The sequence below is a fragment of the Brienomyrus brachyistius genome, chromosome 6, assembly GCF_023856365.1.
Source record: "Brienomyrus brachyistius isolate T26 chromosome 6, BBRACH_0.4, whole genome shotgun sequence".
Taxonomy (NCBI): Eukaryota; Metazoa; Chordata; class Actinopteri; order Osteoglossiformes; family Mormyridae; genus Brienomyrus; species Brienomyrus brachyistius.
The window spans coordinates 29,872,216-29,900,068 of record NC_064538.1 but is presented as its reverse complement, the minus strand read 5'-3'; the positions used below and the strand labels follow the sequence as shown (position 1 = coordinate 29,900,068).

Here is a 27,853-nt window from a genome sequence, read left to right as displayed (position 1 = left end):
CCTTCATGGCAGCAGCCGCCTTCTCCAGTCCAGTGCTTTTTGGCTCATCCTTTCTGCTGAGCCCTACACTTGCTTTTATCAATTTTGCATGAGCTCCACCTTGGTAGTGTTCGGTGGTGATGACGGTCATGCTTGTGGGAGGACTGTCGGGAGGTTTGGTGATGGGTGGGGCACCGCTACCAGCTGGCCACACTAACCGTTCAAACACGCGAAATCTTTGTAGCGTACCGCTTAGCGGTCTTGCTGCTGTCACTGGTAATGCCCTTAAAATTCAATTTCCCATACAAGCGTTATGTGGGTATGGCTGCCAAATTGTTCATCTCCTACTGGGTCAGCAATGCATGCAGATAGCATCAGTGGTGTAAAGGCCGGTGGTTCCCTGCCGAGCGCATAAGTGTGTTTTCCCATAGAAACGTACACAAAACTGCTTCGATTCCATTTCAAACTCACACTGTGACGACCTGCTGACTAAATTTGAAAAAGGAGTTTCAATTTCATCAACACTTTTTTTCATTGACACATTTTGGCTTTTCAGCTGCCAAATTTTTACATAGTCTGTCATTAATGCTTAAGGAATTTTGCAGCTTAATTCAATGAAATACCTACAGTATACTTGAAATTTGCAAGAGTATCCAAACACAATTTTTAACCAGTAAGCAACTAATCAATTTGTAGTATAATACTCTAAGTAGCTGCAAGCAAACCTTCTTTCACACTAGTGGGTAGCATGTGAGCTGTTTACACGGCAAACTGCTATTTGTTTCAGAAGATTTTTACTTTACTGTTAAAGTAAAATGGTGGCCTGATAATTAGGGAAGCACACTTATAACTGAAAGATCGCTGGTTTGAATCCCTGAGCACCAAGTACCACTAAGGTGCCGCCCCCAAGCACTGCTCCCCAGGCGCTGAGTTAGCTGACCCCTGCTATGTCACATACAAGTTAAATGCAAAGGACACATTTCATTGTTGTAAACTATGATATGTCAACACTGATCACGAAATTCTTTACAATTATTATTTTTTTAAACAATTCAAAAGCATGATCGAGATCAACATCAAGTGGCAGAATATAGTACCTAAGGGGGCGGTGAGCGGCTCAGTCTAAGTCTGTGGCTCAGCAGGCTCAGTCTCTGTGACTGTGACTGGAAGACTGCTGGCGTGAGCCCTGGCCTCAGCAGAATAACCACATGTCCCTGGGCCCTTCAGCAAGGCCCCCAACCCCCAGCTGGTGGGTGCTACTCACTGGCTGATCCTGCACTGTGACCCCTCCAAGCACGGTGAGCAGGATGGGGTCGGCAAAGAAAAGCATTTCAATGCACCTGCACTCACCCTTGTGCAAATGGCATATTTATGGTCCCTGCATAAGCAGGGCATGGAATTGGTAAGCAAGGTTTGGTGCAGTAACGGGAAACAGGGGCCACACGGTTTTCACTCTGTCACATGAATGCGACTCCATCATGTGGTGGGTCTGCTTGACATCAGTGAAATACTTGCTATCTGCTGTGCATCCTAAATAAGAAGTGGATTTGTCTAATAAAACTGAGGCCCACAGAGGAGTGGTCTATTTAAATCCCTTTTAACAGTTCATAAACATCTGTAGATAATTCAAATGCATTTAGTCCCAAACCATTCGCTACACGCATCACGAGCTTCTCACTGGATCAGACAAAAATACGCTCCGCATTCTTTTTAAAAATCTTCCTTTGAATAAGAATGGGGGAATCAGCCTGCTTTGTCAATGCATGGCAGGCAGTGAGTTGCTGGAAGCGGGGGCCGAAAAAAGACTCCTCACAAAGCAACTCTTACGAAATGACACGCAGCACCGTAGTTTACATCATCTAAACAGATTTAAGTCGTCTGCTTCATTACAGTGTTTCTAGCAGCCAGTGTCAACTAGTCACTATAATTCTGTGCTTCAAGTAATCGAAAAACACCAGCCGGCCTGTGAGGTGAGCTTCCTGTTACTGTTCTCATCACTGGCAGTTCAGAATCAAAGTATCAATAAGAATTAAGGACGCAGATCAGATTTCATCCATGAGTCTTCTTACGAGCCCCTTCTTCCAAATATAAGTGGGAAGTCTTTGTGGCTCAGCACAACATATCCAGTACAGGAATAGTAGGTTTGACAGGCAATCTATTTATAAAAGAAAAGTGCATATCGGAATCGGAATCCTTTTATTTGTCCTGCACAAAAAAGTAAAAGGAATTTGTCTTGGTGGTGGTGTGGGTGTACGATTTAAACATACTGTCAAGACAAAAAATACACAAATACACAGATAAAACAATAATATTACACACACACATGTGCACACACAAATACATGTGCATGTGTACAGTACATGTATATATATAAGTCAATAAATGAATATAAATATACTCATGCACTCTTGCTTTCTCTCCCAAGAACTAATAGGAATACATGATTTTTAAAAAGTCATAGGTTATTTTTCTCTGCAGTGCCGCCTCTCCCCCCATCCTGGGATGTTCCCCGCTTCATGTCCATAGCTTCCGGGACAGGCTCTGGAGTCCAGAGAAGCGGGTATGAAAAATGGATGGATGGATGGATGGATGGATTATTACTCTTTCTGGTCAGGAATGTTGGCTGTCTGAAACACGCGGAACACACATAGCCAAAGAGAGACGCGCCTGGCCACCTCGCCTAATGACACTGAAACAGCGCTGAGCACAGCTGGCGCCGTCACTGGCGGCCTCTCCAGTCATCAGCCTCCCACAGACAAATGGCCTGCAGATAACAGTGGCAGGGCTGGGAGGCCGCCCCCCCGCCGCTACCACCAACCACGCGCTTCACCCTGTTACAGTAGTGAACAGCCAGAGCTCGCACCGCTGCAGCAGCACGACCCCCATGCCATTCTTAGGTGTTACATAAACAGAAGAACCCCCTGGCAGAACTGAGACATGTGATCCGGACTCAAGCCAATCAGGGGCCAGGGAAATGTGACCTTAGGCAGTGCCTGATTGCAATGAGCCCTACTATAGCGTAACAAATTGTGTTGCCTTTTTCATTCTATAAACACCATGACATTATTGATGTGTGAATTTAATAAGATGCTCATGCTTGCCCTCTCTCTGAATGATGACCTTATATGTAAACATATTTTTGCCAATCCAGTATTACTGTATTAGTATTAGTGTATTAGTTAAACTACTGTTTAACTAAAATAAAGTGCCCTTTCCCAGTCGTATGCTTGTACACAAGTACTGACATTTAAAATTCTGTGTGGCTGGGGGGGGTCTAAAGAGCAAAAGACCACAGCTTCCATATATGTACTTTTCCTTTACAGCTTATGTAGCTTGGGATCCCTGAGTAGCACATGAGGCAATGGGAGCCCCTGGACGGGTAACAGGCTGTCCACTGATCCCCTTCACTGTCCCAGTCCACTGGCAGCTAACGACAGCATCTCTACAGTCCTAACGCAATGCTCTTCCCCTCCTCCCCCACACTTAGACTGAGCCGCCCTCCCTGACACTCTAACACCTAGCTGCGACATACAAGCCGCACGAGGACGTGGCTCGCCGCCAGTGCGTTAGTGCTTACATGCCATTCCCTCTGAGCGCCGATGCAAGGAACAGCGTTTCACACCTCGTTCATCATCACGCCTTAACTTCATCATTCCGTCTTCTGAGAGCATCAGTTATAGACTCGCCTGTCAGGCAGGGCGATTAATCAGTTGAAACTGATTTCCTGGGACGCATCCTTTGGGGAATCACACCCCCACTTAGATCATCTCCTCATTGCCTCCAAGGGGCTTGTAGCTTGGCGTCTCTTCCCAGTGGAGAAGGTCCCATTTCATGAGCACAAGCAATGAATTCATCACCATAAAATGGATAAGAAATACAAATAAGGATTTTTCCTTTTTTCCCTCAGCAGGGATGAATGCCATATTACAAGTGAAATATTCTCACAGATCAACTCCAGTGGTTTATCCAGGATCTTGGCTGGCCATGTTACATTTCTCATAAAAGACAAGATCACAATAGGCTACACAATGAATACTGCTTAAGGCAAGTTCACAGAAAATTCTGAAAGTGTGCTTGTTTGCTGCAAACTTATTTTTACTTATACTCTGGATGTGCTAATCGGATTCAGTCATGTTGCCATCTACCCACGGCGGAACGTGAATCTCCAGAAGGAGGAAAACGTGCTGCTTCTGCTGCTCTGGCCGCTGCCAGAGAACAAGGAGACACGGGTTTTAAATTGTCTGTTAGGGTTTTATGTGCCCTGCGGCTGTATCCAGGTAATTTATTCTGCGGCTGCGACACTGGGCTCTCTGGGCCACACTGGGGGTGGGGTGCTGTATCATAAAGAGATGCAGAACATGCACAGTGAGTACTGGCTGCCTGAAACACACTCACTCACTCACTCACTCACTCACACACACTCTCTCTCTCTCACTCACACACACACATACACACACATTAACCTTAGCCATAAGTAACCAAACAAAATACAAGACTTTTGGAATTTTTACTTTGTTGATTACATTCACAGATCTCTGTGGGAACCTGAAAAACGGTTCCAACAACATCAAAACAACAGTTTTTTATCACATTGCGGAGGACATTTGGGACATTTGGTCCCCACAATGTAATGTAAACATAAGCCACACACACAGACACACACATGCACGCACGCACACAGGCTCTGTGATGTTTCCATCAGTTTACCCTAAAGCAACTCACTCCTGTCCAAGCCACTAGAGAGCTCATAATCTATCCCTGACAACTTCAATCCCTGTGCCTTGTACCTTTCTTACCCTTTGCCATCTACGCCATATAGGTCCTGGGGCGACACACCTTTACTTCACTGCAATGGGCAATTACACAGCTGCATGCTTGTTTGGACAATATAAGTGATACTGAAGGCCACAACTGAGGTGACCTGTATGGAACCAAAACTGCACTATCACACGTGCAACTCAGCTAACTATAACTGTGAAAGGCTCTGCGGTACACCATGAAGACTGCGTTTCTACACCTACTCAGAGTGCCTTTTGAAACAACTGTCAACATACTGAGAGCCGTGGCATTTTAATGACATAGATCTGGGCCCAGAACACCCAATACTCAGAATCACTTAATGTAGCTTATGAAATGCCAACCCTTTCTTGCAACCTTTTCCACCAGCTCACTTAATTAATTTAATTAACTAAATAATTTGATGAGATATTGATTAGGTGAACATGGTATGCCAATGGGTTGGTGAATAAATTCATAGCTATTTTGGATGGTTACTGCATCTGACTGGTTAATTCTGACTTATGAGAAGTTTTGAAAGGGTTAAGATGACACACTTTGACAGACATCGGTTTTACACCAACATGAGATGATTTAAACATATTTTTCCTTGGCAGACTAAGATCTTTGGACACCACTGTATCTGCCTTGTGTGGGATGACTTCAGCTTTATGAACAACGTGCACGTTTTTGCATGTGCTGTTTCTTTCTTTCTTTTTTTTTTTTTACTAGATATATCTGAGAGTTTCATTTACAAAAGTCTAGTATCCCCCCACTTCCTGAGTCTTGGGAAGCTTTCTGGTTGATTCCACGCCCTCAGCACTGATGGAGAGAAGCTCTCCATTTAGGTATCGATTGCCTCAGTCTCAGAGACAGGATCACAATGGCTACGAGGCGTGATTTAAATTTAATGTCCAATTACAACACTTTCAAAGAAATCCGTTATTTTCTTCCATTTCTCCCGTTGGAATGCTGGTTTCGGTTATACATGACCAATTGTGAGATGAGGTAATTCAGATATCCATTTTGCTGTGAATGTCAGATTGTAGTTTTAGTGGGGAGTCATTAGAGAAAAGGCAACATGCTTAACGGGCTATCAATCGAAGGGTAATACCCGACTCAGCTGCTGCCTTTGACCTGTCGACACAACGCTGACCAAACCCAGTAATACAATCTTCTGCAAACAATGGCGGGCTTTGTTCTGAGGCTTTCCGCACAGCAGGGAGTATTGAATTATATTTGTTCATGTAGCACATCCAGGCAGTGTAATTTGGTTACCTAAAATTTCGGAAAGCACTCACAATCAGTTGTACACAGCTAAAAATATCACTGCCTCATTTTTAGGTTACTTCAGTGTGTCATTTCTCCACGGAATTTTTTTTCTTCTTTTCTTCTGAGAGACATAAAATTAAGGGTATTTGACATTCAAAGGATAAGTAGGTTAAGAATTGACGCAGTGATTTAAGCTTTTTATTGAACATAATTATGCAGCGTGGTGCTAAAACCCATCCACAGCAATTTAAAACCTCAAATTTATATTCCACATTCCAAGTGTCCTCTAAATGGCCAGAATTGTAAATATTTCAACATTTACACAGAGAGCAACAGTGTGCCACTTACAAATCCGAAGCAAAACCATTTGCATCTATATTTGATTTGCTCAGCCATCACCCCGTGAAGCTTCATGCTAAATAAAGGGGCCGAGCACATTTGTCAGAGTAAGCGAAAGGGCCCGCGATGTACCTGTACTGGAGAGAAGGCAGTCCCTCGGCCTGGCACGGCAGTACAGCCTCATGCTCGGGGTCGTCCACAGGAAGCGTCACATCGCTGGGCTGCAGTCGCCATCTGGGCCCATGGAACTCACTGTTATCCAAAAAGGCTGAAAGAGACAGAAGCACTCGACATAATTTTTGACCTGCGTCCCTTAACTAAAAAGGTGCCCCTTAACTAAAACATGCGTCTCTGGTATTAGCGTCCTTCGGGGCTGTAACAGATGGAGCACTGCTAACATCATATTTTCAAAGGATATGTATTTGTGTGTTGTTTCAATGAACTGATTCATGTGATTAGGAATGTGCTTAGAAAACAGCATTTAGTAGTTAGATGCTCCTTGTGTCTCTGGTCCTTGTCTTTAAGGTATCACACTTACATTTCTCTCTTACTACATCAAGTTACCTTGATCATAACCAGAGGTGTATTCTAGGGACTCTGGGGGCCCTATGCATAAAAAACTCCCCCTCCCCCAGCATGATAATCCAATCCAATCCAATCCAATCCATCTTTATTTGTAAAGCATTTTAAATAACATTATGGACCAAAGTGGTGCAGAGAGGAATAAATAAAAGAGGATAGTTGCATAATAAGTAAAATACATTAAAACATTCATATACTTAAAAACACAAAGGAAGTATAATAAATTACATATAAACATTAAATGTGAGTAAAAAGCCATCAATAAAATAAATTAATAAAGAAAAGGTTAAGATTAAGATAAAATTTACTATTAAAATCAACATCCCACAAAGTGTCACAGGCCAACGAGAAGAGATGGGTTTTAAGAAGAGATTTTAAAACGGACAGAAAAGAGGTCTCTCTAATGTGAAAAGGCAGGTCATTCCACATTTTATGAGCTGCGACTGCAAAAGCTCGATCCCCTCTAAGCTTACGCTGAGTCTTAGGAACCCTCAGGAACAGCTGATCAGCTGACCGGAGAGAGTGGGTGGGGGTGTAAGGGTGAAGCAGCTCAGAGAGGCAGGGTGCAGCAAAACTTATTACTTTTTTTTCACTAGGAAGTGAAAATTAATAATATCAATAAAAAGAATTTAATCAACACAAGACCTTTATTTTCACTTTTGTGATAAACAGAATACACAAATAAAGAAGATTTTTCATTGCAATATACTATGTCATCAGTGGCCCCCGGGGGCCCCCCTCCTGTCCTGCCTGTCCTGTCACTGCAACTCTGATCGCAACCAAAATATATCACCTAGAACAACAACCATGGTTTTTTCGGTTGATCATTCTCTCTCTGCCTAGTTGACTCTTTGGCAGCTGCATGTTTGCTATATACTATCTGCTTCACTTTTATGTTGCTTAGGACAAAAGCATCTGCTAAATAAATAAATGTAAATATGGCAAACTCTGACCAGCATAAAAAGAGCAGCATAATGAGGAAGCCAAAGTGTGATATCCAGCATGTCGTATATGGAGAACATGTAGGAGAAGCTATCGCAGGAGGAAAACACCAGCTGTCCTGCAAGGTTTCACATGGTGAAATCGTGTGCAGAGAGGAGGCTCTTTCTTCAGAATCTGCACAGGTCTGGGCTCTTCCTTTGCATCACAAAGATTAGTTTTTTTTTTTCATTTTAGCAACAGAATAACGGTAGTGCTTTTAATTCGGCAAAAAAAGAGAAAAAGAAACAATTGCAAAAACATACAGACCAAGCTTTGCACTAATTATTGTGATTTATTATTGTTTCCCTGCATCCTGTGCACCTGGCAATAGAAACATTTCAAACAGGAGAATGAGTAACAGAAAAGAAATTAGAATAAATTCAAAATCTATACTGTTGAATCATAGTTGTGCGGCAACTAGAGGTGCACCGATCCGAATCGACACTGATCCATATCTATTAGACGGATCGGGTATCGGCCATATGTGACTGATCCATGTCCGATACTTACTTATTTAGCTTTCGGCACTCTATAAAAAGAGAGCTCCTATTTCTTGCTAAATTGATTTTGTACAATCAGTCGCATGACAGCTCTTTCCCTTGTGTTTTTGCGGCATTCAAGCTGAGCGCTAAAATGCCAATCAGTTTTTTGCCACTCAGTGGGTGTCAGTGCAGTGACTTCCACCTGCTGTGACGTCATGCGCATTCCCTACGCAGCTGGAGGAGCGTAAGAACGTCAGATACGAGGGTAATGATCTGTGTTTTACGCTTTTAACAGCAACTAGTGGCACAGCGATTTGCAAAGTTTTGAGAGTTTAAAGCAGCGTTTATTGGAAATACCACTAAACAAAACACATGCAATTTAATGAGACAACGCGAGGAATATGAGAAAAGCGATGGATGATTTGGGAGTAGCTAACTTGGGTTGTTTTGCGCACTTGATACAGATTTTAGGGGCTGCGATCACAGCGAAATGTAAGTGACGCTGTTGCCAGTGGGAGAAAATTGTGGGACATTTTTAGCATTCGCCACTTGCGTATACTTGAAACATTCAGATTGATCTGCAAATGATGCCGCAAAAATGATTAAAACAAGATGTATAAACGAGGTGGAACAGTACGTTATGTATGTTTCTAGTAGCCTAATACATTTTTTTGTTATGGTTTTTTAAATTTGTATTTACTAGTTAAAAATTAATACATGAAGTATAAATATATTTATATTATATATTAATTATATTCAGATATTTCAAATATTATATTCAGAAAAGAGCTCATAGGAATTTGTATCGGTATCGGCATCGCAATAGTATCATAATCCCATCACTAGCACTGCAAACGCTTGACCTGTATCGTTAAACTGAAAGGATACAGAGGCTGACTTTGACTGCAGTTAGAACGATCTGCTCAGGTTCACAGCAGCCTTCCAAACTCTACAGAAGAGAATTCTGAATTCTGAAAGGGCTCAGCTGATTTCCCCTCTGCCATTTATCAGTATTACTGCAAGCTCTAAAACTGGGATTATAGAGTGAAACCCCCATATACCCACCTTATATATATATATATATATATATATATATATATATATATATATATATATATATATATATATATATATATATATATATATGGGTGTTCTTAATGTATTGTACCAGTAGGGTTCCTGTAGTTCATAAACATGCAGGTCCCTCCATTGCCCGTTGTATGACAGTATGCCCTGTGTTAGACTGGCATCCTATGCAGGGTGTCGCTTGCCTAGTACCCTGTCCTCACATAAACCCTGTACTGAATAACTGGGTACAGAAGATGGACGCATGGATGAAATGAGTCTTTTATGAAGATGAATGAGTTTCCCATTGAAAACTACAGATTGCCAAATTAAATAATTTACTATTTCATTGAAACAAAGCTCTATAGTGCTCATGTAACATACAGAAAAAAAGAGTTTGAGAGATAGCCAGAACTCAGTTGGCAGATTCTTCAGTCCATAATAGTAGCCTGTTCTTGGCTGCAAAACAAGTAAGTCCATTATTTATTTATTTTTCATAAAATTAATTATGAGCTACACAGTTTAATGTCTACAGATGTAAGGCTGGAATGTAAAATTTTGAAATTTTGGAGGAAGAAATGACCTTGTGTCGTATCTGGAATCTTGTATATCTTATATTATCTGTTCTGGACTGGTCCAAGTAAGCCTCATCTATGTCACAACAGCCACGCCCTTCCGGGAGATCCTGCTGGCAAGATCCACTTAATCAGGGTACCTAAGCTGCTTAATTATACCAGCAGATCTCACTGGTGGGATCTCCCAGAAGGGCGTGGTTGCTGTGATGTAGATGGGGCTTCCTTGGACTGGTATATGACAGTTGCCTTCATCGCTGCTGTCCAATTTACCAGTAGAACAGGGCAATTTAGTCTAATAAAAATCTTGGGCTAAATATTTTGCACCTGTTTTCATGATCATCTGATACAAAAATGATGCACAATTTATTTTCCATTAAACCTTTCTAGAGCTGAACAAAAGCTTTTCTTAGGGTTAGGGTTAGGGTTGTGACTATAGTTGCAGCAGTATACCGATTTCATGATATTTCATTGCAAGAAAATTGATGCTTATCACGCAAAATACTTTACTTATTATCACTATTGAAAAAAATAACGCAGCTAAATGGAGAATCTCACCTGCGCGTGTGCATCTCCTCATCGGCTGCATGTCATGCAAAATCTCTTGCACCGTGTCACTACCCGATCTGTATCACCTGGCTGATTGCACATCTGCACATGCACAATTCGAGACACCCTGGTTTATTGTAATAGCAAACTACAGTGTTCGATTTATTGTTTAGTGAGAACTTATGTTAATGATTCCCCTGACTGAAAAAAAATCTGCTTTCCTTGCTTGTCATTTTAAGTGTTCTACTTTGGTTTCAGGACTCATTCCTATAGTTTATTAATTTATATTTCCATCAGCTGAAATTGCTGCTATGCAGTAGCATGGTATTTTGGTATACTTTGTTTAAGAAATATAAATTTTGCCATATTTCGTGTTTGTTGTAACCATATTTATATCACTGCAAATCAATGGGATCAGAGAAAATGGAGAATTTAAATAATGTACATTTCTCTAGTTGTTTGCCCTATTGGCATAATCTACTGAATTTACTGTTCGGTGATAGTGGCCGTCATCGGGGACGCTGTGACTGGGATACCAAATGAGACCCATAAACGCAAACTTCCATATGCAGTCTATGCAGAACACAAAGAACCTCACCTCAATGTTGAAAAAGTTGACGCAAGCAGCACCAAAAGTCTCTTGATAGGAAAATATGCTCTAATTCATGTACAAATAACAGGACAGGGTCGGTTTATTCCTATTATGAACAATGTAGACTAAACTTACATCCTCGGCATTACACAGTCCAACTAATTAATCAGATTTGCTAGTTTAATAACACTTTGATGTGACAAATTATGTGTCTGTGTGTGCATATGTGTGTGTATATATATGTGTATGTGTAATTTTTTCCACGTAATACATGTAATTTGATTTATATATGTTATATATTTTAAAAAATGCTGGTTGGATTTGCTGCCATTAAGGTTAGATATTGGTTTAATTTTAAGTTTGTTTGGCCAGTCACTTCACAACTGAAGTAGATCCCAGATGATTCCATTTCACAATCGCTTCACTGCTGTGGTTGACCAGGATAACACTACCAGGACAAAAATATGGCAATCTGACTAACTGGAAATACGGTATCCTATGATTGTTGGTGTTCCTATTATATGTGACCATCGATTTTTTTTTGTAAATATTTGTCACTGAAGATTGCATGGAATTCGGCCATATGGTGATACATACAATTTTAGTAATTATTGGCATCTCTAAATTTGATGTATATCATGTACGATATCTCCTGACAAAAATGTATTGAAACAGCTTAGGTCTAAATACACTGATATATTCAGGATAAAACAATAAAAATTCTAAAAATGAATGGGAGGAAAAGCAGAAAACCAGAAACACTACCATGACACAATTATTGGCACCCTTTTGAGGAATTCAAATCGGCTTGACAAAAGAACTAGATTTTTATTGCAGTGAAATTTGACTCGCTTGTGATAAAGTTCATTGCTCACATGCCATGAACTGATGGCTTTAATGCTTAAAAGGGCCACTTTTAGTCCCTGCTACTTTTTCATAATGGTAAACACAAGACAGCTATCTGAGAGCATCATAAATGCTATTATCACAAAGCATAAGAGGTTCAGAGGGCACAAGGCTATCTCCAAAACCCCGGGCATCAGTGTTTCAACAACCTGCAATGTTATTAAGAAGTTTGCTGCTCGTAAAACTGTCAAGAAGCTTGTGGGAAGAGGAGCATTGATAAGAGAAGTCTTGGAAGTCTGGTGTAAGTTGTGTAGAAAACAGCATAAAACATCCACAGAGCTTAAGGCTGAGCTGGTAAAATTTGCAGTTTTGATTTCAACCCTCCAAACCCACTAACCCAAGATGCTAGGGCTTTATGAGCAAAGGCTAAGCAGTAGACCATAGCTGAAATGAAAGCAAGAAACACAAGACTGACTGACCTGGAGAAACCACAACCCTTCTGGGAAAATGTTCTATGGAGAGATGAAACCAAAGTAGAGCTCTGGCAATGCAGAGCAGCGGATAGTTTATAGTCGATGAAATAAAGCTTGTATGGGATAGAACCCTCTACCTTATGGTGGAGGATCTGAGATTCTAGGGCTGCTTTACTGCCTCTAGTACTGGAGGTCTAGAACATATTAAAGGAAGTGTGAACTAAGGGGATTACTGAGGCATTTTACAGTGAAATGTGCTAACCACTGTCAGAAAGGTTTGGGTCAAAGATGTAGTGTTCACCAGCAGTAGAATGCAAAGCACACATACAAAAGCATAAAAGAACGGCTGTGAAAGAGAAAAACAGACTTTTAAACTGGCTTGCACCGAGATCTGATCTCGATCCAACTGAAAATCTGCCATTGGGAAAATGAATCTTGCAAATATTCAAGAGCTGGAACAAATTGCACTTGAAGAGTGGGAGAAACTATGAACGGACAAGTGCAGGAAGCTTACAGACAGCTGCAAGATATGTTTGGCGGCTGTCATTGTGACCAAGGCTTCTGCAATCAAATATTAGTTCTTCTACTGCTGCCAGGTCGTATTTCATTACATTATAAACCATAAAAAGTTTGATGCTTTCTGAAGATATTGTACATGATATACAAATACTAAAGGGTCCCAATAATGTTGAACGGTATATAAGTATATTCGTAAATTACATTTTGAGTGGTCTCAATATAATTAAATACATTTCTGAAGTCATGGAACTTTATTATTTATTTTAAATACTGATGTGTAGTTATTGCTTTTACCGTTATCAAGTCATTTAATTACAACAATAACAGGCAAAAATTCATGTTCTTTATTTTTTGTGTATCAGAAACCAGTGCATTTAAAAATCAAACTCACATCCCATGCCTGGTAGCTGTCTGACATTTAAAAAGGAATAACACATTAGCATTTTGAGAGGGCATGCTGTTCACAAAAGATAAATGTATTGCAATGCAATGCAAATATTCAAAAGTTTATTTACAGTCATTTGAAGACAAGATACAATTGGGCAGAAAGGTTTTTTTTTACCCAGACCGTTTTCAAACTCACTGAACATTTTAACTGAATTCCAAAAAAACAGGGAGGATGATAACAGTGACATTACGTACATAACCATCTGCCTCTTGGAACAAAGATTGCATTCTGCATAACACAGGAATTTACCAAGGCAGTGTCATTCTCTGTTTGTTTGTTATGCACTTCTAGTCAACCTAATTCTGATTATTGTATTGAATTGTCTTTTTGCACATTGTACATTTTCTTCTTCTGCTAGATGACACAAAGTATTTAAAGCGAAGATTCTTCTTCATAATGAACATTTTAAATTTCACTGGGTCTGGCCCTGACAGCCAATTACCATAATTATTGCCATTTCAGAAAATAAGCAACGACATTCTTTTAGAAATTCAAGTGCCATGGAGTATTCTGGCCACGTGTATTGATAAGTGGTGTAATGCAGTTTCTCTCAGCCGAATCTGAACAAGGAAGGCTTCAATAAAGTCTTTTGTTGGTATGACTCTATTACCAACTATCGAATAGTCTGCATTAAAAAAAGAACAAAAATATAAAGACAAAGGAAGACATTGCATAAGGGGACTGATAAGCGGTCATCGAAAAGGGCATAAAATAAGTATTAAAGCTGCCAGTCATTTTATTGTTGTCGTGTGTATACATATTCAAAACACCCTGTACCAGAAACAGCATCTCCTGTTTAATCAACTTCTACAGATCTTTCAAGAGCTTTCTCAAAGAAATCCACCTACACGATGATGCATCAGACACAGCTTCCATTGTCATGCAACTGAAAAGTAATGCGTTATTACCGTACCATGGCACATAGTGAAAGTAGGTTATGTGGCGGTTAGAAAACCAGGCTCTCAAAAATGGAAGCCTTATGTATAGTTAAATACTGGACTGTTTTTAAATTAAACTGTGACAGTATAGAATGGCAGAAGCATAACAGTTTTTTTACGAATAATTTTGGATAAAGGGTGTTGGTTACTTAAGAATTGGAGCACGTATGCATTTTTGTCAAAGCGATTTGCTCTGCCATGGAGCTGCAACTCTGCATCTCTTATAATTAACAGTCAAGTCATGTTCTGAGCATTGTTAATTGCCACATGTTGAAAGTTGCTAATGTGGGTGCCTCGAAAAATATATCCCCTCTGGACTCAGAACCAAAGTTCAGAAACAAATATCGAAATTGCATGTTTAGTGCACTTGCAGTTGTCACATCACAAGGACCACGTTAGTCATCTGAGATCAGGGTTGGACGGTATCTAATTTACAATCATACCGGTCGGGCATTATGCCGTGGTATATGGTATTTCCGAAAGCAATGCCATTTTACAATACATTTCCGGAATTTTGAAATCTTGGTGATACAATTCAACGAGCAGAGAGATGGGGGATGGGGTGTCCCCCACGACAAGTTTCACCGAACAGAGACCATCAACAGGTTTCCCTAAAAGAATTTTACTTGTCGCAGGACACAAAGCTTAGTATATATAGGTATCCTCGCTTAAATTTTCACTTTATGCCTCTGAGACCTACATTACTATCTGTTTTCACTAACCAAAAGAAATCCGAAGAGAATTTTTGCTGTTATGAAAGTGTTGGTTTTACTGCGAGTTTTATACAGTAGAGGAAGCGCACATCTTGAGCAGCGAGAGTGGCGCCACCAAGCTCCTTCCCCAGGAACTACACTCAACATCTCAGCATCAAGCTACTATAGCTTTGAACTGTGTCTGTGAGAATCTGTGCTTTATCTTGAAAACCTCTTCAAGTTTCTTTTAGCTAGCGAAACTACACAGTACACACATTATTCCTACTTCACATAGGTTGCATATTTTTCAAGTCATTCCTGCTTTTACCATATGTTAGTATTATTATAGGTTTTACGTGTTATTTGGATTTGAATAGGTTTTATTTGATTTGAAAGGCTATTCTTTGGGTCTGGGGACGCTCAGATTTTTTCCCATATTAATTAATGGTAATTCATTCACTTTATGTCATTTTGACTTTCATAGAAACGCTCTACTGTCAGATTGAGAGGAAACCTATATAACACAAAATCAGTGAAACGTTTTCTGCTGCTTTTGCATAAACACTGCCTGCGCTCTCCCAGCCAATCATCATCATTTTTATCCTTGTCAGATTCATTTAAAGACAGTGTAGCATGTTTGTAAGAGATTTAACAAAAATGAGTCAGGAGAGCAAATTAGAACTGTCATGACCTGCGCGTCCAGTCCTCGTGTGTGCCACGCCCCCTGATCAATGACCTGCGTGTCCAGTCCTCGTGTGTGCCACGCCCCCTGATCAATGACCTGCGTGTCCAGTCCTCGTGTGTGCCACGCCCCCTGATCATCCACGTGTGCTTCCCCGATTGTGATCACCTGTTTCCTGTTATTTTCAGCTTGTCTTGTGTATTTCAGCCCGCGTCCGAGTTAGTTTCCCCAGATCCATCATTAATGTTCTTCTCCGTCTGCCCTGTCTTCCCTCAATAAATCTCGTTTTCCTGCATACTGCCTACCTGCCTCGTCCTTTCCCGCTTCCTGCCTGCCCGACTGGCCGCGGACGTTACAAACTGGTCATTAAGGGACATTTACCTTCTGCTGTATGCAAATATTTTGAATTAAGCAAAAGCAAGTGAATTGTTGGCACAACTGACAGCAACACCACCAAAATATCTCTAAATAGTCTTTATTGGTAAATGGTAACAAGATTTGTTTGCCTATATAAATATAAATGTATAAATATCGTAATATTTATTGCAAAAAAAATACACCAATATTTGAAATTTCTGCAGTACCTTGCAGCCCTAGGCCCTAGGTCATAGTCGCTAGTTGTTTTACTTCTATACTTCTTGTTCAATGCAGTTTTACTGTATGATAATGCAATTTTTCATAGGAATCGTAAATGACTCAAAATGAAATGTACAAAGGCTATGAAGTGTGACATTCACAAAAGCCAACATTGCTCAAAATTAATACTATCACTGTAATCCAAAGCCATTAGCTTTTTATTCATCAGTGAATAACAATAATTCATGGAATTTTCATTTTATTCCGTGTCCCCACATATAAATTGCTATGAAACCACTTAAGTAAACCTGAACTCCATCTGTAAGATGGAGAGAACTTTGAAAACAACTGATATGTAACATGTAAAAGAAACAACTAAATTATCTAAGTGCGATTGTTGATGCTGGAATGTTCTCACACAGCAATTCTTACACATATTTAACATGTTTACATTAATTTCCATTTTATTACTTAATTTGAGTGAGTATTATGAATCAATTTCTTCTATATTAATTTTTATGTTTATGGGAAACATTGGAGAAATACTTCAGACTTTATGATTACACTGTATAAATGTCATTTTTTTGCTCTTTTCGCTCACTTTTTTTGGCACTAATGACCTCTGAATGGTAACAGTACATCTATACGATATAATACCACAGGTGCCTACAAAAAAGCATAACTGCAGATAATCATTTGTGAATACAGTATGCACAAAACTTTTTTTACCTGCCAGACAGCCCATGATTGATTGCAGAAGTAGTTGTTTCCATAGTAACATCATCTTCGGTTGCCAGGGGTAAACAAGACTTTCATTCAGTGGCTTGAAAATGGAACGTCTTTTCTCATAAATACTAGATCCTCAGCCTGTTAAAAAAAAATAAAAAATGTTAAGAATAATATACAGCATTTTGTAAATTATAGCTGTTAATTTCTTTCATGTACTATGCAAAACATCAAACAGAGAAGAGCCTCACATGTATGTAAGTTACCAGCCAAATACCAACATTACTTGTAATTTCATTCGCCATTAAGTGTTTTGACACCTCTAGATCAACACCCAGGGAAGTTTTTCCCACTTTTGTACACTGCTGTTCCAGATATCTTCAACCAACATATTGACAATAATGGTATGTAGGTGACAAAACAAATCTGAGACATACAGGTAGTTTGCCTGACAACTCCACTCACTTCTGTGGCTGATTTGCACACTGAAGACCTAAAAAGCCCAACAACCAGGCAACCATTCAATCAGTCAAAGTCCCAAGGAAGAACACATGAGAAGAGGTACCATTTTTAGCAGAATTGTCAACAGCATTATTATTTGGGTTGCCATGAATTTAGCATATTTAAAACAACTTGCATGTCACCATCTGCAGGTCCATCAAAAGGTTTTATTCAAAATCCCAGTACAAAGCTTCATTGTCTCTGGCCATTGGGGGGCAAAGGCAAGTGCTGAGGTAACGCAGTTAAGCCGGGAGGGTGACTCTGCAACAGCGGCTTCGGTACTGTGGAAAGCGCACTGAATTATACATGCCACATCAATCCAAGGAGCTGGAACAAAGTGCAGCATGAGGGTATTGACCTCAAAAGCTAATATGCCTTCCACCTGATTAAAAGGGCCATTCTGCTAACCTGAATACACCTGGTGAGCAGCTTTCAAAGCACTCCACCGTGCAGCATGTGCCGTTTCTCTTCTTTTATTTATTAATCATTATTTTTGTAAGGAAAACAGCAAAGCTCTTTACATGAGAACATGGCATGTGACTAAATAAAAAAGAATGTCATGTGTGTCACTCACATCAATAAAAGGTTAATTATTGATTCTTGAGTACTGAAGTGCCAAGATTCCCAATTCATTGTCTCAGTATTGTCTTCCATTTTGAATAAATTACATAAGTGGGCAAGGTGAAGATCATTGCTCATTGTCATGATATCAGATTATTTACTAATGGAATTGCACAAATGGATGTTAAATACAAAATATTTGATGCCAGAAACCTGGGGTTTCCTTGACAGGGTAAGCTGGACATGCGATAGAGAAGGCTGCAGTGTACAAATGATGTATGACTTTCTAAGAAAATTATATTATCTCAGGACCAGTAATGCAATACAACATAATATGATGAAGATTAATAAAACATTGCGGTAACACCTTACTTAAGGTCTTTTTATAAGCATATTCATAACAAATAATAATGCATTCATAATGGATTATAAACATAAATATCACGAATCATTATGAAACTCATGTATAATGCACTATAGATACCTTTATTATCCATTATAATGGTTAGTATAAACATTAAGGCTGTTTTGTACTACATACTGCCTCGTAGAGCATTCATAATGCATAATAATCATTGCTGTAATGTGTTATGCCTTTTATTCATATGTATAGTCATGTATATGAATGCATTATAATGCATTAGGAATGTGTTTATAAATTATTAAAAATATGGCCTTAAGTAAAGTGTTACCAACATCTCTAATGGGACTGTGGTAACTCAAGACTGTATAGGGTGCTGGTCTATGTCAGGAAGCCTGTTTCATCAGGGGTTGATTCTCGCATCACGTACTAAAGTTGAGTTACGCGTATTCTCACCTCATCAGCATGGTCACCCTCACCATGCGTAACCCGAAAAAGAAGGTGCGCCAAGTATATGCAAGAAGTATAATTAATTCATCAAGCAAGGAAAGGGGGTTACGCCTTCAGCGATTTTGGCAAAAAGCGAAACGTGGAACGTGGACTACTTCATTTACATTGTGAACCTAATGGAAATCCACATAAAGCATTTTATTTTGAAAGTAAAAGCATGGTCTTGGTCTGCTGTGCTTTTATCTGGTCATTCTCACAAACCTGAATCCTTCGACAAAAACAAAATGTTACAGTGTTTGAATTTTGTGCAGAGCCGTATTAGCTATATTAAAATTATGTCCAGGTATGTTGTAGTTCTGATTTAATGATCCCACCATTTTCCTCAAATAGGTACTACCATGACAGTTTTTAAATCAAATAACACAAAACTAGATAAAATGTTTTATGTCTTACAGCTTTATTGTACGTAACCCACAATACACAATGAATTAGTATAATAAGATGTATGTTCATTTCTTAAATTGTTTTACTACGCAACTGATTAACCACCTCAGAGGCAAAATCGACATTTTAGACAACAATATGATGTGAGTCTGTCATCAAACTAATTTTAAAAATTATGGAAAATTGATTTGTTACACTGATGGGTTTGTGAGATTGACCCATATTGCTAAGAATGAATCCTTATCCTTCATCCCCCCCCCTTTTCATTCATGAAAATTCAGTAAGCCAGCAAATATGGCTGACCAACAGATGGTTACAGTGGTGTAAATGGTAGTATGTTAGTTAGTAGGAAGTTAGTAGGAAGATCGTACTACTGCGAGGACACACTACTCCCTTTGGACCTATTTCTTACTCAGTAGAAAAAACAGATTCTTGTTATTGGAAATTAAGGACAGAGGAGGGATATACTGGTGTACTTGGAATCAGTGTCTCTGAAGACTCCTGGGAGTCCATTTCAATGGTGACCTTAGCTTAGCAGCCATATCAGCAATGTCTGCAAAACAGCAGACTGTCACACTCATAATATCGCCATAGTCTGGGGTGTGTTATCATATGTTGCATATCTAGACTACCTAAGAAATCTATTTCAAACCTACACCGGGTCCAGAATGCCGCTGTTAGAATGCAAACACTCATCAGACACAGGGATCACATCACACCTACTCTTAAATCCCTGCACTGGCTTCTGTGTCTTTTAGGACTGATTTTAAAGTCCTTTTGCTAATTTTTAAATGTTTACATAGACGTCTTATCTGTAGATACGACATGACTGTAAGTTACGTCCCAGGCAGATGTCTCAGATCATCTGAGGGAGACTAACTGATTATTCCTAAAACGCCGCTGAGGAGGGAGGGGGCAGCTTTTAGTCACTATGGTCACAAAGTCTGGAAAACCTGAGAGCTACTGATCTCTTAGTACTTCCAAAACCTGGCCGAAAGCGCATCTGTTCACCACTGCATATATTAATCTACCATAATTAGATATTTTATGTAATTTTATTTATTTTGGAAAAATATATGTATTTTAAAACTCATTCTTTTTTTAAATATGTTTTCTGTGCATGCTTATTTTATTTCCTTTCTTTTAAATGTTTGTAAAGCACTTTGTAAACCCTGGGGTTAAAGTGTAGAATGGTTACCCATTAGGCGAATGTCCTGGTCAGAGAGTTCCATTGGGGACCCCGATCTAGTGAATATAGTGTATGTAAGCCTATGAAGAGAATATATGAGTAGGAAAATATGGGACAAGTGGCATCCTGTATTGTTTCAAAACAGCACCCAGAAACATGCGATGCATTCAGGGGCGCAAGTACACGCACTGCAGCTCAAGACACACTACTGCTTTTGACCTATTTTTTTACAAATTTTAAGTGAAAGAAATATTTTTTTAATCAACCAATCATTAAACCTATGTGATTCGCTTGCTAGGTGTGTTGAGAAGGCAGATGACAATTGAATCCTGCCTAATGGCAATATACTTGTTTACTTCTACATTTCTATATGCTGTTGTGTTATATAATTTTTATACAATTACATGAGTTATTCACATGCGTTTTGGATTGTAACATTTACTTCTTAATGTATAATAAATGTAAAAAGTTTCCTGTTGTTACATATTGGGCTTTCTGAAAACTGCAATATTGCATTTGCTCTTGTAGCGGCATGTAACTTAATGCAGACCTCCAGAGCGCTTAGTGGAAAACATAATTAAAATGTGCTTAAAAATGCAATTAAAAATCTGCTGCAGAACGCACGCAAGGTTCACTTACAGTACATGCAACACCCCCATATTTTGGTGTTTCTGCGCCGTAAATGCATACATGGCCTTTAACACCAAACTTGAGCGGATGGGAGAATATGCTTTAGCGGAAAAGGCACACAGCTATGTGATTTTTTGACTTGCATGGGAAAATAGACCTCTGCGAGAAAAAGAAAATCATACATTCTAGAAAGTTATTAAAGAAAATGGAGACCAAATCAGCTGTTCATTACGCATACAGTACACCATGCTTATCTGCCAGCAAAAAAAAAAAACATAACAGAGTCAAGTACATCCAGTACTGTAGAATAATATGGTCATAACTTTAAACAAGATTGTCTTATCAGTTGGGAGAAAGAGACCCCTCCCCTTTCCAACATTTGCATTTCACATTCTAAAACCTTTTTAATTATGGGTGTTCGACACATGCGTACTCGCCCTAGTCCACAGAAATCTCACGTTACCATCAGAGACTAATGAAATAAATTTAGGGCATAGAGCCATGCTGTCCAGATTCACCAAAATCCTCCAACCAAGTTACCCCTCCCTTTGAAAGAAATCCTATTGGGTGAAATCTGGGAGGGGGAGCGGGGACACTCTGAGAGCACCAGCTCCGCGTTATCAGATTCTCTGACGCTAACTCTCTGCTGCAATTTTTCGAGCAGCTCCTCAGAGGGCAGATAACATCAGCTATTGCAGGGTCCTGGCAGGAGCCCGGTGGTCGGTCCAGGTTGGTGCAGAGCTAGCTGGCCTTCTCCAAGCCGCATTCCCTGCACCCCCTCCCTCTGCTCCCTCCACAGCACTTTGGGCCTGCGGTACTGGGACCTCACACATACCCGTTGCAGGGATCAGTGCCTAATCTCGAGGCCAGCTGGCTTAGCATCCCGCTCCTGAAGGGAGCAATTATTTGCCAGCTGCTATAATTGCAGATACACGGGGTCTCAGAGAGGATTTCCCTCGGCCTTTAAAGTTTTAGGGTGTCTCTGCTGCTGTGAGTCAGGCACAATTGGATTTGCATGCTCTGGCTTTTCCTCTGAGAAACAATGAAAATCACATGAAGCCAGGACTCCGGAGTTGCCAGGCCCATGCCGCACACCGTTGCCATGCCTGCTGTGTGTTCATTCAGCCACCATGCCAGCTCCACTGATTAAAAAGTGCTGTTTGCTGACATACCTACATTTAAAGCAATTCAATGTAATCATGAGCCAGGTACGATGTCAAAGTGCCCATTGTAGTACAACGGGCGTAAAAGTGGTTTTGATAAGCAGTCTTCAGATAATATAATGATGCTAAGCCTGTCATGTTCCATGATATTTCTACATCATACTGTTGACCAGAAAACTCACTAAAATAATTGTATTCAATTAACAACTAATAATTGTATTTTTCAGATCTCTTCCAACCTTTGCCAACGCTTTGCATGGGTGAGCATATGGACTTGAGGCAAACTGCACCAAAACTGAGCACTGCTTAGTGGCAGCAAAGGCAAGGGTGACATTGTGAACAGGATAACTCCATTTGATCTTATTACTGTATTTTCTGTTTAATCTTTGATGGATCTTATTACCACTTCACAAACCATTATATGGATGAAAATCTACACCTGAAACACCCAAAAGCCACAGCTAGCTGGTAGCACAGGGCGGCTACAGAGGACACTGTGTACATTGTATCATGTGAACACAGTAAGTCTAAACATTTCCCGTGGACTTCTGAGGAAAAATGTACAGGTCCATGGTTCTCAAACTGCAGGCACAAGATGGATTTTCTGAATGTTCTACCATAAAGGTTATTTAATTAAATTGTTAACAGGCCCCCCACTCTGCAAATTTTATTGCTGGCAGTCCGGTAGCTAGTCGGCAAAATTTATTGTGGGAAACTCAGGGAAATTTATTATGAGGAGAATTTAATCGTTTTACTTAGCCCTAGTCCAAGTCAGAGGTGGCACATGAAAGAACATTGTGCAGATATGAGGCTTGTATCACGAAGCAGGATTTCTTGCTAGATAATTTGTTGGATTTAAGGTAGTCTGGGCTAAATGTAAGTGAAGAAAGATAAAGAAAGATAAAGTCCATTTAAACTGGGGTACCTTAAATCTGGCAAGTTATCTGGTTAACCAACAAATCTTGCTTTGTGACACAGGCCCCTGGTGAACTTGATTACATGGAGACAAGTCACTCAAAGGTGGTCTTTTAATAATCATTTAGTGTTACACTAATATTTTTGGTATTTTCGTTCAGTGAAGACGCCCATCTTTTCTCTGAATTTTATCATGGGGGATCTCCCTCGCCTGCATCAAATACCAGAATTGTGTTGCTTCTGAAAGTGCCATCCAAATACCGTGATATAATATATTGATGATATAACAGTATAAGAAATTTAGATAATGCCCAAGCATATTATAGGGGGTGCTAGAGATTGCAAAGGTTAGGGGTGTGGGAGGAGTAAGGATGAGATGGGGGAGGGGGTGACAGGGCCATCCAGGGAATACATTGTTGTCATGCCAACAGCATCTAATTTAAACAAAAATCATGATGAGTAGTACAACGTTAATTACAAGGGCCAGCCAACTGTTGTACTGCAAATATACCAAAAAAAGGTAGAAAACATCAGTGAAATGCAAACAAACCTCATCATCAGCAGGAATATTTAAAAATTCAAGGTTTTGCGGTCTTGTAGATTCATTCACACTGAGCCTCAGCAAACTGTTACACAGAATTCTGTTCAGCACTCAGGCCCTGTTAAGTTGAGCTGAAATCCACCAGGCAATATTCAGCTCATAATCATCAGCTCACACTGTGTATTAAAAATGCATGTCGCTAACACAAGTATGCCGCTATTGATAATAACGCAGGTTTGGACATCAGTAGCAGCCTTCCCAAATAGAGCCATAGAATGCAATTATCCGGTGGGAAATTACAATGGCTATGGGCATCAATGGAACATTCATGTGGCCTGCGGTTCAAAGGGATTGTTAGAGTGCCCCCCCAGGCCAAAAGAGGGGCAGCATGGAAACAAATCAAAGTTGGCTTTGTAAAGGAGGGGCTGCAAAGACCCCAGAAACAACTAAACAGCATTATTTTTTAAAGTACCAAATACTAGGATGGTTAACACTGTACGAAATAACAATGATGGTGGAAAAAATACCAGCCCAGAATTACAATAGGGCGACATTATAATACAGTGATTTGTTCTGGCAGTGATAAATAAAACAGATGCTTTAAAAGTTGGTGTCATTAAGCATTGACAGTAATGTCACCTAGTCTAATTCAATATGAGATCAAGGCAGAGCTGAAATCTTTTTCCATGACCTACAAAAGAATGTAAGCACCCACAGCAGGGCTCAGGGTCTCTAGTGAACACAAGGGTGTAAATAGGTCCTGTGGACACCTCTGAAGTTTGCTGCACTACTGAACAGAATACACACCCCAATGCTGTGTGAAGAGAAAATTAGACCAACAGGGAATAACACAATCAATGATGTCATCAATAGTATGTTGGTTTAATGACAATTCATGTGGTTCCTGCGAAAACCTGCTCCTCCTTGTAATTTCTTACTGTCTCCAAGTTCAATAAAATGTCTTCCTGTGACCTGCACAGACAGAATATATGAGGGCGCACAGTCGGATGTCTGGTGAAAGGATCATAGTTGTTTCTCTTATTTGGTTACACAGCAGCAACAATAACATTTTGACCTGAGGAAATTCCCATTCTGTATTTTAAATCTTCCATCCATTTTCTATACCTGCTTGTCCTATGCAGGATCATAGGAGTCCTGCAGCCTATCCTGGAAGCTATCGGCACAAGGCAGAGAATAACCATGGATAGGGCGCCAAGCCATCGCAGGCATCTCCAGTTAACCTTAGCATGTTCTTGGGTTGGGAAACCAGTGAACCTGGAGGCATGTACAGTATGTAGAGCTGGGGCAGAGACACAAACCCTGGTCTCAGAGGTGTGAAGCAACAGAGTTAATCACTGTCCTGCCATGCGGCCTGTTTTAAACTGACCAAAAATAAATCTTCGATTTAAAGGAATTCCATCAACTTTCGTGCCATAATTTAGTCATAATTTCTGCCATTACAAGTTTATTCTAAGGGAGCAAGAAAAGTCAACTGACTGCCTGAATTTCTTGTTCAAATTAAGAAAACAATGCTGTTTTGAATGAACAGAGTGTAGATATTTTTGCTAAGCAGGATAACAATAGTCTATAAGTGAATTTCAGTATTCCTATTTGATATAGAATATCTTACTCAGCTCACATGCATTATTTTGTTTTTGACTGCCTGTATATCTTAGTCATCCTCATAAGGCAGAATGCACGTGCTTGGTTGATGAGTAGACCTCTTTTCATGTGTGCTAAGTTCAAAGTGAGACCGGCGCTCAAAGCACGGCGGAGACTGAATGGTTGCTCACAAAGACTAGCTTAGAGTTGTCACATGTGCTTTTAATGAGAGAGGAGGTTGAACAGAGATTAGTAAGTTCTAGTGGAAAGTTTGATCAGGAGTAAATCAGACATGTGAAATCATTTTAGTCCACTTTTAAAAAGCACATAAATGTGTAGTTTTTTCTCTCTCTAGATTTTGCGTTTTTCTTCGCTTCTTAAGGAGTCACTAATTCATGATCACCACAATCACAGACCAAAAGTAACAGGATACTGATAAATTAGGATACACATATAGCCATACAAGCAGCTGTTGGAGTTTTACTTACTCAAAACTGATGTGAGGGAAGACAGAACAATGATTGGTTCAGAGACATAACCAATTAGATTATGGAGAAGGTGGGTCCAAACAACTAGAGAAGGCTGGACCAAGACATCGGATTGGTTAGTCCTGCCTGCTCTAGTTGCTTGGACCCACCTCCTCCACAATCTGAATGATTAACTCTCTGAACCAGTCACTGTTCTTTCAGCCCTCTGAACATTTTTATATAAATAAAACTCCCATGAGCGATACAAGCGATGCTTCATACTCATCTTCATTGAAGAGTGACTTGTTTACACAGTAGACAATCAGCTCCTAAAACCATAACGATAGAATAAACTCAGTATTTATTGACTCATGAAATCAGAAGGCATAATAAGCATTATTTAAACTTTTTTTTTAAATAAAAAAGAAAATGATTTGAATTAGCAGGGTTCAGCAAAAAATGGCCATCTGATAAAAATGAGATTAGTTTTTAATTTTACAGAGTCCTTACTGAGAATTGCAAGCCCAATTTGTGGTGTGTGTTTTGTGCAAGTCATCCATGCGACCGCAGTGGCAGCTGAGAGAAAATGCAGTATAATGTGCATGTAATTCATTCATAAGCAAGAAGAATTGTGGAAAAAAAATATGTTGGAAAATGTTGTTTAAATGGTTCTTGCACTAGGTGGGTAAAATAGGTCAGAAAATAACATCTCAGAGTATTTAAGTAAAATATAAAACTATTTATGAAATAAGTGACTTTTTTATGGTTTATTAATTGCTGATATGCACCAAATCCTTGTGCATAACATTATTAGTTTGGGCAGGATTAAGGAAGATGCTCATTTTATTGTCACTCTGGGGGTTTGGTAGAGGTTTTTTCAGTGGTTCATACTGGTTTGGTTTCATACACCTGAAAATCTGCGGAGGTAATTTATCTTAAAGACAGATCCTTCCGGAAACTGCCTGTGATCACCCATTATTTAGCTTCTCATAATTAATGAACGGACCAGTCCTGAAAAAAATATGAAAGATGAAACAGAAGCAAGAAAAACAATAATGTAAGACAAAAATTAAAAATAGCAAGGTAGCCATTGTGGTTCCCAAGTACCTGACTCAGATTTGACAGAAAGTATGACACCTTCACTATTGTGTCGATATAACGATGATTGGAGTTTACTTAAGAACCAGAAAGAGAATAATGATTTATTACAAATAAAACATTATTCCCCCCAACAGGCAGCCAATACTCTAAGTATGTGTTTCTGAGAAGAGGTTCCAGCAATTCCCTTTAACAATGAAAGTTACTGTAACAGCAGATGGATGAAAATAACAAGATATATGTAAGGTGTCCTGAACAGGGGTGTCCACAAAAAAGTAGATAATCCTCTGACTGCCTATCAACTGACGAACTTCAGTAAAAAAAGGATACCAGCTCTATAGTGTGGAGCAGACTGACGTGAGGACTCCCTGTAAACGTCTGATTATAAATGGTCTCCTGAAATCAGTTTTCTAGGCATCCAAGTGAATGTAAGAAATACAGGAGAACCCACGGGACGAAAGGAAAGACAGACCATGGACCCCATCGCAGCACATTCTCCTCCTTCGCTTCCCACGACTGAAGTCCCAGACGGGCCTCCTTTCGGAAAGATGCTTTCGATTCCTGCAGTAACTTTCAGCTAGAGCTCATTTCCCAGCCAGGCAGATAATGGTGAGGAGCGAAAGATATCACACATCTGGCTCCCAACACCCAAAGGCATGACTGCCTGACGCTATTTCCTTTTTGCAGCATCGTATCCCTTTCTGGCAGAAACGTATTGTTTGTAACATACTCCTGGCGGTTGTTAGCCCAAATAATAGACTAGCCAGTGATGTCATCCACAAATAAACATTAATGGTAAGTAAAAGGAAACAATCGCACACTGCCTGCTGAGTAGCACATTG

The 27,853-nt window shown here is 39.8% G+C and overlaps 1 protein-coding gene across 2 annotated transcripts in view; it reads right to left on the bottom strand.

The window, feature by feature from the left end:
• The window catches only part of LOC125744407 (contactin-3-like), a 60,962-nt gene that overhangs the window by 30,126 nt on the left and 2,983 nt on the right, over nt 1-27,853 (bottom strand). For both annotated transcript variants that reach the window (XM_049016176.1, XM_049016175.1), the window contains exons 2-3: nt 17,093-17,230; nt 6,499-6,634 (exon numbers count right to left, since the gene is read on the bottom strand). In XM_049016176.1, coding sequence (XP_048872133.1) covers nt 6,499-6,634; nt 17,093-17,147 — 191 coding nt within the window. In that variant the 5' untranslated portion in view covers nt 17,148-17,230. The remainder of the gene's footprint in view (nt 1-6,498; nt 6,635-17,092; nt 17,231-27,853) is intronic.